The sequence below is a fragment of the Papio anubis genome, chromosome 16, assembly GCF_008728515.1.
Source record: "Papio anubis isolate 15944 chromosome 16, Panubis1.0, whole genome shotgun sequence".
In the NCBI taxonomy this organism is placed as follows: domain Eukaryota; kingdom Metazoa; phylum Chordata; class Mammalia; order Primates; family Cercopithecidae; genus Papio; species Papio anubis.
The window spans coordinates 29,068,078-29,082,726 of NC_044991.1; the positions used below are offsets into that span (position 1 = coordinate 29,068,078).

At 50.6% G+C, this 14,649-nt stretch overlaps 1 protein-coding gene across 1 annotated transcript in view; it reads left to right on the forward strand.

The window, feature by feature from the left end:
* The window catches only part of YPEL1 (yippee like 1), a 38,345-nt gene that overhangs the window by 19,203 nt on the left and 4,493 nt on the right, over window positions 1-14,649 (forward strand). Inside the window, exons 2-4 of the mRNA XM_009216873.4 lie at window positions 4,205-4,485; window positions 12,862-12,905; window positions 13,236-13,344. Of these exons, the coding sequence (XP_009215137.1) occupies window positions 4,369-4,485; window positions 12,862-12,905; window positions 13,236-13,344 (270 nt within the window). The 5' untranslated portion in view covers window positions 4,205-4,368. The remainder of the gene's footprint in view (window positions 1-4,204; window positions 4,486-12,861; window positions 12,906-13,235; window positions 13,345-14,649) is intronic.

A 14,649-nucleotide genomic window follows, 5' to 3' on the forward strand; every position in this document is an offset into this window, starting at 1 on the left:
AGGTTGAAGCAGATTAAAGCCACAGTGAGATGGTGCCGCCTTATACCTGCCAGGCAGCAGAAATGTTAGCATTTGACCATGTCGAGTTGGCAGGATAAAGATCAGCAGGGACTCTTGTTCGTTGCTGGCAGGATGACCTTGTCACCAGCACTTGGGAGGTCGCCGCTAGGTGCACGGGCATCTGCTCCTGGGATTGTTCCAATGAAACACCTGCCTGAGCGGCTCAGGAGAGGTGACAGCGACAGCAGCACCATTTAGTAGCCAGCCTGCGAGCCGATACACATCCACACCCCATCAGTGGCTGCATGCGGTGTATCTGGCGGGACACCAGGTGAAGGGGGCCCAGCTGCACAAGGGGACAGAGGCAGACTTGGCTGCACACCAGCAGAGAAGTCTCAGAATTGTCGGTGTCAAGTTCAAAACACGGAACAAGCAGCAGTGTGGCTCAGGGCCACACACGGGGCACAGCCATCAGGACAAGCAAAGACCAAGAAGCACCAAGTCCAAGTTAGGCAGCGTCTCAGGCCGGGGCACCGAGGAAGGGCACAGCAGCACCGTGATGACCGGGTCCCAGTTCCATCCTGGGTGGCAGCCACAGGCCATTTGTGTCTTCTGTTCACACAGTTACACACACTGCGTTGTGCCCATGCACATCTTCAAACCTTCTAATGCAGGCGTGCCTGCGCAGGTTGGGGGTGGACGCCATCCTGGTTGTCGTCCCACAGAAGGGCACAGGACAGGCTGCCGCCAGAGCAGAGGTCACATGGGGTGGGGGTGTGAGGGGTGCGTTTCAGGAAGAGCAGGTGCGAGGACACTGCTAGTGCTTGACTCTTCTTCCCAGACCTGTGCTCTTGAATTTGGGGAAACCCTTGCTCTTCTCTTGGGCCTGAAAGAAAATCCGGTGTGCCTGACTCTCTGCAGGCCCCCGTCACGGGCTGAGCTGGGGTGGTGCCACCGGGAAAACTCGGCACACGTCCCTGGTGCCAATGATGACAGCATCAGTCATGGACTTAGAAATGTAAAAACGATACACTCTTCTTTAAAATAATTGTGGTCAGTGCCCATAACTCTTACCGTCTTAACCATTTCTAATTATACAGTTCAGTGACATTAAATATATTCACATTTTTGTACAGCCATCACCACCCTCCAACCTCCAGAACTCTTCATGTTGCAAAACTGAAACACGGCACCCATGAAGCGGGGACTCCCCTGCCCCGGGCAGCTCTTTCTGTCTCTGAGTCCCGCTACTCTAGGGATCTCATACAATATTTGTCCTTTGTGACTGGCTTACTTCACTGAGCATAGTGTCCTCAGGGTTCCTCCATGTTGTAGCTGTGACAGGAGTCCCTTCCTTTTAAAGGCTGGATAACAATTCCATTGTATGCAGATGCCGCATTTTGATTTTGAGGCTGCCTGTTTGTGGAGGGACACTCTGCTGCTTCCCCCCCCGTGGCGGTTGTCGATAATGCTGCTGTGAGCGTGGGTGTGCAGACGTGGCTTTGAGACCCTGTTTTCCGTTGTTGTGGATTTATACCTAGCAGTGGAATTGCTGGAGCCCATGGTAATTCTGTGTTTCATTTTTTGAGGAATTACCATACTGTTTCCCATAGTGCCTCCAGCATTTTACGTTTTTACCCGCAATGCAGGAGGTTCCGATTCCTCCACATCCTCACCAACGCTTATCTTCCATGTGTGTGTTGATAGTAGCTGTCCTAGAGGGTGTGCGGTGGTGTCTCAGCATGTCCTCATCTGCCTGCCTCAGGATCAGTGACATGGAGCATCTTTTCACGTGCTTGTAGGCCATTTGTATATCTTCTTCGGAGAAATGTTTACATAAGTCCTTTGTCCGGTTTTAATCAGATTGGGGTTGTTTTGCTGAGTTGTAGGAGTTTCTTAAATACATTCTAATAACTATATAGAATATAGATAATAGGTCCTTTGTCCATTTTTTAATCAGATTGTTTCTTTTTGCTGAGTTGTTTTTTTAATATATTCTAATAACTAGAGTATATAGAGAATATAGATATATACATCCTTTATCCATTTCCTTTTTTTTTTTTTTTTGAGACGGAGTCTCACTCTGTCGCCCAGGGTGGAGTGCAGTGATGTGATCTCGGCTCACTGCAACCTCGGCCTCCTGGGTTCCAGCGATTCTCCTGCCTCAGCCTCCCAAGTAGCTGGGATTACAGGCTCCTGCCACCACTCCTAGTTAATTTTTGTATTTTTAGTAGAGATGGGGTTTTGCCATGTTGACCAGGGTGGTCTCCAACTCCTGACTTCAGGTGATCCACCTGCCTCAGCCTCCCAAAGTGCTGGGATTACAGGTATGAGCCACCACGCCTGGCCCTGTTTCTTTCTTTTTTTTTTTTTTTTTTTTGAGACAGAGTCTCGCTCTGTCGCCCAGGCTGGAGTGCAATAGTGCGATCTTGGCTCACTGCAAGCTCCACCTCCCTCAGGTTCACGCCATTCTCCTGCCTCAGCCTCCCGAGTAGCTGGGACTACAGCTGCCCGCCACCACGCCTGGCTAATTTTTTGTATTTTTAGTAGAGACAGGGTTTCACCGTGTTAGCCAGGATGGTCCCGATCTCCTGACTTTGTGATCCACCCACCTTGGCCTCTCAAAGTGCTGCAATTACAGGCATGAGCCACTGTGCCCGGCCCACGCCTGGCCCTTTATCCATTTTTTTAACCAGTTTGTTTGTTTTGCTGAGTTGTAGGAGTTTTTTTTGTTTTTTGTTTTTTGACGTATTCCAATAACTAGGATAGAGAATATAGATATATAGAGAATATGTATAGAGAGAAAATAGAATATATGTGTTCTAGATATTAATACTTTATCAGGTATATGATTTTAAAATACTTTCCCTCATTCTCTGGGTTGCCTCTGTTGATAGTATCCTTTGAAGCACAAAAGTTTTTATTTATTAGTTTAGAGACAGGGTTTCGCTCTGTTGCTTAGGCTGGAGTGCAGTTGGACGATCTCAACCCATTTCAGCCTCAACTTCCCAGGCTCAAGCCATCCTCCCCCCTCAGCTGTCCCAAGTAGCTGGGACCACAGGCACAGGGACCACACCCTGCTAATTTTGTGTATTTTTAGTTGAGGTATTTCTTTGTTACCCAGGCTGGTTTTGAGCTCCTGGGCTCCAGTGGTCCACCCACCTGAGCCTCCCAAAGTGCTGGGACCACAGGTGTGAGCGCTGCATCGAGTCAAAAGTTGTACATTTTCACGAAGTCTAATGTGTCTATTTTTCTTTTGCTGCCCCTGCTTTTGGTATCGCATCCAAGAGATCATTGCCAAATCCAGTGTCATGAAGCTTTTCCCCTGTGTTTCCTTCTAAGAGTTTTATAGTCTTAGCTCTCACAGTTAGGTCTTTTATTTTGAGTTAATTTGTATACGGTGTTAGGTAGGAGTCCAGCTTTATATTTTTGCAGGCGGGTATCCAGTTGTTGTGACACCATTTGTTGAAAGACTGTCCTTTCCCCATCGAATGGTCTTGACACCCTTGTTGAAGATCATTTGACCATACATGAGGGTTTATTTCAGGACTGGAATTTCTTAAAGATTAAATAATACTGGACCCATCCCTCACATTCCTCAGTGTCCTAGTGCCCTGCATGGTGAGTTCCCGGATTCGGGGTGGGGTGCATCCGGCCCTGCCACTGGGCCCGCTCACTAGAAGTCTTGGTTCCGCCTCTTCTTTCATGTTTCCCAAAGGCAAACCTGGTATAAGAAGAATTTGAATCAATGTTTTTCTCAAACTATTTGCATGTAAAAGGAGTTCACTTTTTCACTTCCAACTTAATGTAAAGTGGTTAAGCAGTGGCATGGGCTCAGTGTTCATTTTGTCTACAATTGATACTAAAGAGTTGGATCTTGATAGACGCAGTGGCGCTTGTAATCCCAGCACTTTGGGAGGCCGGGCGTGGTGGCGTGTTCCTGTAGTCCCAGCTACTCGGAGGCTGAGGCAGGAGAATCGCTTGAACCCAGGAGGAGGAGGTTGCAGTGACCTGAGATTGCGCCACTGCATTCCAGCCTGCGCAGTGGAGTGAGCCTTCATCTCAAAAAAAAAAAGATCTTTAACTTCCAGTCCTGCCGCCCCCGCCCCCCGCGTGTTTGCTTCGCAATACATGAATCCCATATGTGCCTCCTTCACACGCGTGTTCTCTCTGTAACCCACCACTTTGTCTGATTGGTTGACAGGTTACGTTTTTCTCTCGTCCCAGCTGTGTGGACAGGGCCACACGCCCTCCTGGACAACGACGGCTCTTGCGTGCATTTTCCAGTGTTTCTTTTGTCAGAGAGGCCAGCAGAGCCGCGGTTCTTCCAGAACCAGCCCTGAGCTGAGTGAGGAGTGCCCAGGAGAGATGGTGAAAATGACAAAGTCCAAAACTTTCCAAGCGTATCTGCCGAATTGTCACCGAACATACAGCTGCATCCACTGCAGAGCACACCTGGCCAATCATGATGAGCTCATCTCCAAGGCAAGTGGCTTATGCCAAAAAACTGATAGCACAATGATTATTTGTTGTTGTGGTACCTACTTAGTGGAAGAATATTTAAGCATCACATGACTTCCTGAGTGTGCTGTGTCCTGAACGTCTAGAGCCTTCTAGGCAGTGTTGGTGAGCATTTTGTGCATGGTTAACTGTGGCTATGCCACGATCTCAGATGTGATCCTGGCACGGTGGGTGGGTTTCCAGGGCCAGGTAGCTGGGACTGCCAGGATCACGAGCGGCAAGGTGAATCACTTGTTTCTCAGAGCAGAAAACCAGAGAGGACTGAATGAGCAAAAGAAGTCTAGAAAAATCTGTGGAAATAGTTTAATAATAAGGGTATTAAGAAAAAAAAATTTTTTTTTTTTTTTTTTGAGATGGAGTCTTGCTCTGTTGCCCAGGCTGGAGTGCAGTGGCCGGATCTCAGCTCACTGCAAGCTCCGCCTCCCGGGTTCCCGCCATTCTCCTGCCTCAGCCTCCCGAGTAGCTGGGACTACAGGCGCCTGCCACCTCGCCCGGCTAGTTTTTTGTATTTCTTAGTAGAGATGGGGTTTCACCGTGTTAGCCAGGATGGTCTCGATCTCCTGACCTCGTGATCCGCCCGTCTCAGCCTCCCAAAGTGCTGGGATTACAGGCTTGAGCCACCGTGCCCAGCCGGTATTAAGAAATTTTAAAAACTCAGTATGGTTAAGAAGGAAAGGGGTTGCTCAGGAAAATGCCCCCGAGGCTGTGGCTGCGTTTGCAGGGTCTGTAGGAGCCCTGGGTGAAGCTCTGGCTGGTCTCTGTGCACAGGACCCGTGAGCAGCCTTGAATATGTAAATAAGATCCCCCAGCCCCTCCTTACTGTGCTGAGCTCCTTATTAGCCGTGTGTGGCGTTTATCATCAACCAGCTGTGAACATTTAAACAGGCCACACATCACAGAGGAGCTGATGCTCACTCAGGGAATGACAGCATTCTCCCCACGTCCTCAGTTCATGACCTCCCCCCAGCCTCACAGGTCGTGACCTACCCCCATCCTCAGGTCATGACGTCTCCCCATCTTCACAGGTCATGACCACTTTGGAAACAAAGTTTGTCGGGAAGTTGTGCCTTTCAGGAATCTTTTCTTCTTTAATAGGTATTTTATTTATTTGTTTATTTGTTTTGTAGAGACAGGGTTTTACCATGTTGCCCAGGCTGGTCTTGTGCTCCTGGCCTCAAGTGATCCTCCTGCCTTGGCCTCCCAAAGTGCTAGGATCATCAGTGTGAGCCACCACGCCCAGCCAGGAATCTCTTAGGTTTCCTGTTTAACTCAATGAGAAGAACATTTACCTGCTTGTATTTTCACTAGGTAATAGTGAGAGGCTCCTCATTTCATCATCTGAGATAGAAACTGTTGAACGAGGCAGAGTTTCTGCTCTCTCATTGCCTCTGGGGCTCCTGGGTGCACTGGGAAGTGTGAGGTGAGAAGTGGAAGGAGCCAGGCACCCCATTTCCTCAGTGTTTTCCGAGGTAGGCTCAGTGTGTAAAATGACATGAGGTAACAAGAGGCGGAGCTGCTCTGGGCCCCCAGGTAGGGGCAGTGAAGCTTGTGGCCTTGTGGAGCCCCGTGACACCTGTGTGTTGGCCATGACCTAAGCAGGTGACCTGAGCACTGAGCAGGTGGTCAGTGTCCAGCCCCATGCATGGTTTTGTTTCGGAAGCATGCCAGGTGTGTTCATTGCTACATGGTCAAAAGGAATTTGAGATGCTTCTGTTGAAGAGCCTGGAGGTCATCACTGAGCTGTTTTAAAAATTGTATCAGCTGGGTACGGTGGCTCACGCCTGTAATCCCAGCACTTTGGGAGATCTAGGTGGGCGGATCACCTGAGGTCAGGAGTTGGAGACCAGACCAGCCTGACTAACATGAAGAAACCCCGTCTCGGCTGGGCGCGGTGGCTCACGCCTGTAATCCCAGCACTTTGGGAGGCCGAGACTGGCGGATCACGAGGTCAAGAGTTCGAGACCAGCCTGGACTAGCCACAGTGCAAAACCTCACTGAAAGTACACAAAAGTTAGCTGGGAGTGGCTTGCCCTGTAATCCCCAGCTACTTGAGCTTGGGGCAGGGAAACACTGAAATCTGGAGAGGAGGCAGGAGCCAAGGGCGGTACCACTGCATTCATTCCAGTCTGGCATTGTGGGGCGCAGACCTGCCTCCAAAAAAAAAAGAAGAAAAAGAAACCCCTGGGCTCTACTGGAAAAAAATAATGGCCAGGCATGTGAGTGCCCACACCCTGTAATCCCAGCACTTTGGGAGGCCATGCAGGCAGATCACGTGAGGTCAGGAGATCGAGACCATCCTAAGGCTATAATAAGCAGTGAAACCCCATCTCCACTAAAATACAAAAAATTAGCCGGCTGGTAAGGGAAAACCTTTAACCCCAGCTACTTGGGAGGCTGAGGCAGGAGAGAATGGCGGAACCCAGGAGGCAGAGGTTGCAGCGAGCTGAGATAGTGCCACTGCGGCACTCCAGCCTGGGCTGTGAGTGATACCCGGCCTCCAAAAAATAAAAAATACAAAATTAGCTGGGGCAGTAGTGGCACATGTACCAAACCCAGCTACTTGGGAGGCTGAGGCAGGAGAATCATTTGAACCCAGGAGGCGGACTTTGCGGTGAGCCAAGATTGCACCACTGCCCTCCAGCCTGGGCAACAAGAGTGAAACTCTGTCTAAAAAAGAAAAAAAAAATTGTATCAAGAGCAGAAGCCTGTCTGGGCATGGTGGCTTACACCTGTAATCCCAGCACTCTGGAAGGCCAAGGTGGGTGGATCACTTGAGGTCAGGAGTTTAAGACCAGCATGGCTAACATGGTGAAACACTGTCTCTATTAAAAATACAAAAAAATGGCCAGGCGCAGTGGCTCAAGCCTGTAATCTCAGCACTTTGGGAGGCCAAGATGGGCGGATCACGAGGTCAGGAGATCGAGACCATCCTGGCTAACACGGTGAAACCCCGTCTCTACTAAAAAATACAAAAAAACTAGCTGGGCGAGATGGCGGGCGCCTGTAGTCCCAGCTACTCGGGAGGCTGAGGCAGGAGAATGGCGTGAACCCGGGAGGCGGAGCTTGCAGTGAGCCGAGATCCGGCCATTACACTCCAGCCTTGGCGACAGACTGAGACTCCGTCTCAAAAAAAAAAAAAAATACAAAAAAATTAGCTGGGCATGGTGGCACACACCTGTAATCCCAGCTATTCAGGAGACTGAGACATGAGAATTGCTTGAACGCAGGAGGCAGAGGTTGCAGTGAGCTGAGATCACCCCAGTACACTCCAGCCTGGGTGACTGAGAGTGAGACTCTGTCTCAAAAAAAAAAAAAAAAAGAAAAGCAGAAGCCTGCTCAGAAGTCATTCGGTGCCAAATGAGCATTTCAGGATGAAAAAAGTGCCAAGAACTAAGCTCTCTGAGCACACAGACCACCAGAAAGGATTGGACCTCGTGCCTCCGTGGGTGATGGGCCGGGCGAGGTGGCAGATGGGCCAGGCGAGGTGGCAGGATGACGACGAGAGTGAGCTCTTCTCCCTTCCGTGGTGATTCTGATGAGGATTCACTGAGACCACAGAGAACACCTGCCCCACAGAACAGGCTCCAGCACCTGCGAGGCGATAGGCACTGTCTCCACAGCCTCTAAGTTAGTATTTGTCACTAACAAGGGATCCCCTGGCTCCAGGGAGCCTGTTGCTGCTGTAGGCAGCTCTGGTTACTAGAAAGCTCCATCTAGTTAGCAAACTCTGATCTGTGGTCCAAATCTGCCACACCACCTGTTTATGCAAGGTTTTCATAGATCACAGCTGTGCTCATCTGTTTACAGAGTAATTAGAACAAGGACCATATGTCCCCCAAAGCCTAAACTACTTCTCTCCTGGCTCTAATTTACAGAAGGAGTTTGCTGGCCCCAACTCTGATAAGACAGCTCTGAGTCTGAATCACAGAGCTGCTCTTGTCTCTGAGCCAAACCCTATTTAAAAGTAAGGACTTTCAGAGTAGGTGAGAATTAGGAAATTCAGTCCAGAAAATTGAAGACTGATGAGGATGTGGAAAGAGTCTATAAGATGATTATTAAACTGAACATAGGCCAGGCGCGGTGGCTCACGCCTGTAATCCCAGCACTTTGGGAGGCCGAGGTAGGCGGATTGTGAGGTCAGGAGATCGAGACCATCCTGGCTAACACAGTGAAACCCCGTCTCTACTAAAAATACAAAAAATTAGCCAGGTGTGGTGTTGGGCGCCTGTAGTCCCAGCTACTCGGGAGGCTGAGGCAGGAGAATGGCGTAAACCAAGGAGGCGGAGCTTGCAGTGAGCTGAGATTGCACCACTGCACTCCAGCCTGGACGACAGAGCAAGACTCCGTCTCAAAAAAAAAAAAAAACTGAACATAGAACAATGTTCCTAATCCTAGAACGCCACTTAAGGGAATACTCATTTTTAAGCCTGAATGCTGAGGAAAAAGAGCCTCCCCAGATCTCAGCAGCTTAAAACACAGGTTTATTTCATGCTCAGGTGGGATGTCTACCAGGGACAGCTGGGGGCTCTGCTTTGTTGTTGTTGTTGTTTGAGACGGAGCCTTGCTTTGTCGCCCAGGCTGGAATACAGTGGCGCCATCTCACTCACTGCAACCTCTGTCTCCCAGGTTCAAGCGAGTCTCCTGCCTCAGCCTCCCAAGTGGCTCAGATTACAGGTGTCCGCCACCACACCCAGCTAATTTTTTGTATTTTTAGTAGAGATGGGGTTTCACCATGTTGTCCAGGCTGGTCTCGAGCTCCTGGCCTCAAGTGATCCGCCCACCTCAGCCTCCCAAAGTGCTGGGATTATAGGCATGAGGCATCGTGCTGGACCCTTTTCATTTTTTAAAAATTATATAATATTGCTCATAATCACATTAAAATAATGTATATGTGTAAACAAGGAGACTTGCTTCGTCCTCCTGCCTTGTCCTACTCCATTCCTTGGAGATGTCACTGTTAGTAGTTTGGCATCTGTTGTCGTTATTTTGTTTTAATGGAAACATATGTTTCACTTTATTATTATTATTATTATTTTGAGATGGAGTTTTGCTCTGTCGCCCAGGCTGGAATGGTGGCACAATCTTGGATCACTGCAAGCTCTGCCTCCCGGGTTCACGCCATTCTCCTGCCTCAGCCTCCCGAGTAGCTGGGACTACAGGCGCCTGCCACCTTGCCCGGCTAATTTTTTGTATTTTTAGTAGAGATGAGGTTTCACCGTGTTAGCCAGGATGGTCTCGATCTCCTGACCTCGTGATCCAATTTCACTTTAAATAAAGGGCTCAAGTGACACTCACTTTACAGCTAAACTTTTCCTCACTTAATATTTTATGACTTTTATGACTATTTTTTTCTTTCCTTCTTTCTTTTTTTTAGACAGGGCTTCTCCTGTCACCCAAGCTGGAGTGCAGTGGCAAAATCTCAGCTCACTGCAACCTCCACATCCCGTGCTCAAGTGATTTTCCTGCCTCAGCCTCCCAAGTAGCTGGGACTTCAGGCTCACAGACACCATGCCCTGCTAATTTTTGTACTTTTTGTAGGGACAGGGTTTTGCCATGTTGCCTGGGCTGGTCTTGAACTCCTGACCTCAGGTGATCTACCTGCCCTGGCCTCTCAAAGTGCTGGAATTACAACCATAGTGCCTAGCCTATGACTGTTTTTCCATATCTGCTCCTACCTTCCCATCCCCTGCGTGAGGCCCATATGTGGATGCAGTTGCTTACTCACTTATGGATGAGTACCTGACTTCCTGGTTAAGGCTTTTTTTGTTTTGTTTTTGTGAGATGGAGCCTCGCTGTGTAGCCCAGTCTGGAGTATAGTGGTGCGATCTCAGCTCACTGCAACATCCACCTCCCGGGTCCCGGTTCAAGCAATTCTCCTGCCTCAGCCTCCCGAGTAGCTGGGATTACAGGCATGCACCACCATGCCCAGCTAATTTTTGTATTTTTAGTAGAGACAGGGTTTCACCATGCTGGCCAGGCTGGTCTTGAACTCCTGAACTTGTGATTTGCCTGCCTCAGCCTTGCAAAGTGCTGAGATTACAGGCGTGAACCACCGTGCCCAGCCTTTTTAAAAAAATTTTTTGAGGCAGAGTTTCACTCTTGTCACCCAGGCTGGAGTGCAATGGTGCGATCTCGGCTGACTGCAACCTCCACCTCCTGGGTTCAAGTGATTCTCCTGCCTCAGCCTCCTGAGTAGCTGGGAATACAGGCACCCTCCACCATGCCCAGCTAATTTTTGTATTTTTATTAGAGACAGGGTTTCTCCATGTTGGCCAGGCTGGTCTTGAAATCCTGACCTCAGGTGATCCACCCACCTCGGCCTCCCAAAGTGCTGGGATTACAGGCGTGAGCCACTGCTCCCGGCCTCTTTTATATTTTTAGAGGCAGTTTCTTGCTCTGTCCCCCAGGCTGGAGTGCAGTGGTGTAATCATGGCTCTTCGAACTCCTGAGCTCAAGCAGTCCTCCTGCCTCAGCCCATTTTTGTTGTTGTTGTTTGTTTTCCTAATTATGAACACTATAACCTGTGACCATTCTTGTTGCATTTCCTTATATACTCAAGCTAGTTTGTTTTTTACTGTAAATTCTTAGAAGTGGGACTGCTGGGTCCTATATTATGTGCCTTTTCCAGTTCAATATTGTCAAATCGTGTTTCAGTCACATTCCTCATAGCCTTTTGCCTCTGTTAGACCAAAAACCCCAAAAAGGGCGGGCACGGTGGTTCACGCCTGCCAGTACAAAACCTCTTTGTTTTATACAGAAATGTTGCTTTCTTGTTTTCTTTCCAATGAAATTTAGATATGAAAATCTGACAGTGTACATCATGTATGACATATGCAGTTTCCTTTGTGGGAGTGGTATTGAGTGAGCATCTCTTATCAGCTGACCTAAGACATTTTTAAATGACAGCCTCCATTATAAACTGTAATATAAGCCAGGCACGTTGGCTCCCACATGCAATCTCAACACTTTGGGAGGCTAAAGTGGGCGGATCACTTCAGGCCAGGAGTTCAAGACCAGCCTGGCCAACATGGCGAAACCCTATCTCTAAAATATCCTATCTCTAAAAATACAAAAATTAGCTGGGCCTAGTGGTGTGTGCCTGTAGTCCTAGCTACTGGAGAGGCTCAGGCAGGAGAACTGCTTGAACCCTGGAGGTAGAGGCTACAGTGAGTCCAGGTGGTGTCACTGCACTCCAGCCTGAGTGACAAAGTGAGACTCCATCTCAAAAAAACCCCAACTCCCCCCAAAGTTTTTGATTTGGTTTGCATTTCTTTGATTATGTTTGAGATCGATCGAGACTTGAAGCTGGCACTGGAGCAGGTGTTCCCACTTGTCCCGTGAGGTCAAAGGTCGTGGAGAGTGACCGAGTGCATCGGGGGTGCAGATGCCCTATTCTGACTCTTTCACGCTTGGCCATCTTAGAATACGTGAATGTACCATGCGCGGTTTCTCAGCGCGTGGTATTTTCCTGGTGGGATAGATGTCACTGGAAGAGCCTTTCTCCAAGTGGGAGGCTCTCTTGTGCTGTGACCTTTTTTTTTTTTTTTTTTCCCAGACAGAGTTTCACCTTTGTTGCCCAGGCTGGAGTGCAGTGGCACAATCTTGGCTCACTGCAGCCTACACCTCCCAGGTTCAAGTGATTCTCCTGTCTTAGCCACCCAAGTAGCTGGGGTTACTGGTGCCCGCCACCACGCTCAGCTAACTTTTGTATTTTTAGTAGAGGTGGGGTTTCACCATGTTGGCCAGGCTGGTCTCACCTGACCTCAGGTGATCCTCCCGCCTCAGCCTTCCAAAATGCTGGGGTTACAGGCGTGAGCCACCGTGCTCAGTCATGCTGTGACTTTTAAAACATTTCAGTGGGAAAGTATGGACACTTCCCCCTGCGCCTAGTATCTGACAGTGAGCGCATCTGAACTGCTGCAGAAGAGGCGGCGAGGACAGCATTTTGAGGATCTGTGGGTTTTCGGGTAGAGAAAATCATTCGTGATCCCCTCTCAGAACTCTTCTAATCAGGTAGAGTTGTCCAGACATACGAAGCTCACCATTTAAAAACTGATTTTGCCATGATTTCCAATAATAGTCACTTGCAGTATGTTGATGCAGCAGAATCAGCCACTTCCTGACCGTCTACACTGAAAAACAGCTTGCAGCTCCGTTAAGTGGCTGTTGTTAGTAGAAGGTGGAGTTCTGGAGGGGGGACGCCGGTGTCTGCTCCCGGTGACCCGTCCGGGTGCAGCTAACAGAACTTGGGCCGTGGGGCTGGGCTCCCCTGGCTCTGAGCAGCACCCCTTTGTTCCAGAAAGTACTTACAGCCAATCTCACAGGACCTTCTTCTTTCAGTCCTTTCAGGGGAGCCAGGGACGCGCCTACCTCTTCAATTCTGTGTGAGTACCCTGGTTCAGCCTCGGGGGCGGCGTGGGCCCCGGGATGGCCTGGATGGCACCTACCCAGCGCCCTGTGTAGAATCACCTGGTTAGGGGTCCCGAAAGAACCCACCATCCCCCGCCTGGGAGTTTCTGAAACGCACTAAGGATCTTGCCCCTCGCCTGTCCCATCACTGATCTTCCCCATTGATGGTGGGGGTGGGCAAGGCCGGGGAGAGGCAGGGCGCTGCTCTTTGGGAGGTTCCCTGTTTTGGGGGAACTCTTAGGGGAATGGGGCGGGGCCCGCTGAGGGGCCGGGCCTGCAGCACGGTGGCCCCTCTTTCCCCTCAGGGTGAACGTGGGCTGCGGCCCCGCAGAGGAGAGGGTCCTTCTCACCGGGCTGCATGCGGTCGCCGACATCTACTGCGAGAACTGCAAGACCACACTCGGGTGGAAATACGTGAGTGCCGCTGGTTTCTAAGGGATGCTCGTGCCACAAGGGGATGTGCCACTAAGTTGCCACTGACCCACACCTCCCCCTGCAGTGTGGCCCCTGGTACCGGTCACAGCGCTTTCAGAAACCCCAGCTCCTCAGCCGAGGCGGGCAGTCCAGGCTCCAGTGAGGCAGGACCACACCGCTGCCCTCCAGCCTGGGTGACAGTGAGGCCCCGACCCAAAACAAAAAACAAAACACATGTTCAGGCCCATTTCTTCCTAAACCAGGCTGTCTGCACCCAGCCTCCGCCCCTGAGCAGAGCCTGGGTGTGGGAGGAGGCTGAGAGGGCTGCGGGGGACTGCGGGAGGCTGTGCCCACCGTCAGGGACAAGCCTGGAAGACCCCTCAGCGCCAGACCTGCTGGAGTGAGAGTCAGAGAGCTGCCCATGAGCAGCTGCCCAGATCCCTCTTCCCCGGAGACCTTGATTTGAGGGTCGCAGTCCCCACCTCCTCTCCAGCCTTCACCTCTAGTTCCCTTCTCTCTCCACCACGTGGCTGATCTGGCCTCCAAAGCCAACAAACCTGGCCCCCTCAGGCCCTGCACCCTCTTGCCCCGCTTCCCTCCTCCACACTGCCCTGAGGTCTCTCTTCCAGGCTCCACTCTGTCTGGCTGACCTTTGTGGCCGAGTCCTCCCCTCCCCCAGGCCACCTCAGATTCCATGGTTTTGACCCCCTGGCCATCTGCCATCTGGTGGGTGCTCCCATGCCTTCCCTGGCTTGTTTTTGTTTGTTTTTGAGATGGTCTCAAACTCCTGACCTCAAGTGATCCACCCACCTCAGCCTCCCAAAGTGCTGGGATTACAGGTGTGAGCCACCGCCCCCGGCCTGCCTGCCTTTTTTGAAGGAGGCTTTCCCATTCAGGCTCTGGTGTTCGCCGGGTCCAGGCCACCTGCTCTCCCTCTTTCCTGAATTCCTGATCATCTCTGGTCTCCCAGATTCCTCGTGAGCTTTGGAAGGCCACAGTTCACACGGTGGAAACGGGCTCCACAAGACTGGCAGGCATCCCCAGCCCTTCCCCCTGGTCAGTCAGCCCCTTACCCATCTGTGGGCCCCACTTCCAGAAACCCCTGCCTTCCCTGCATGGCCACCACACTGCATTCCCCTCTACGTCTGCACCCGCTGCTTCCTGCTGGCACAGTCCTTCCTGTGTCTGCCACACCTGCGGCTGCCACTTGGATAGGCAGGACCCATCTTGGTCTTCTGTGTCCCTAGCACCAGGCCACACACTCAGCAAAACAAAAGGATGAGGATGTGTCTGTGGGAGAGATGT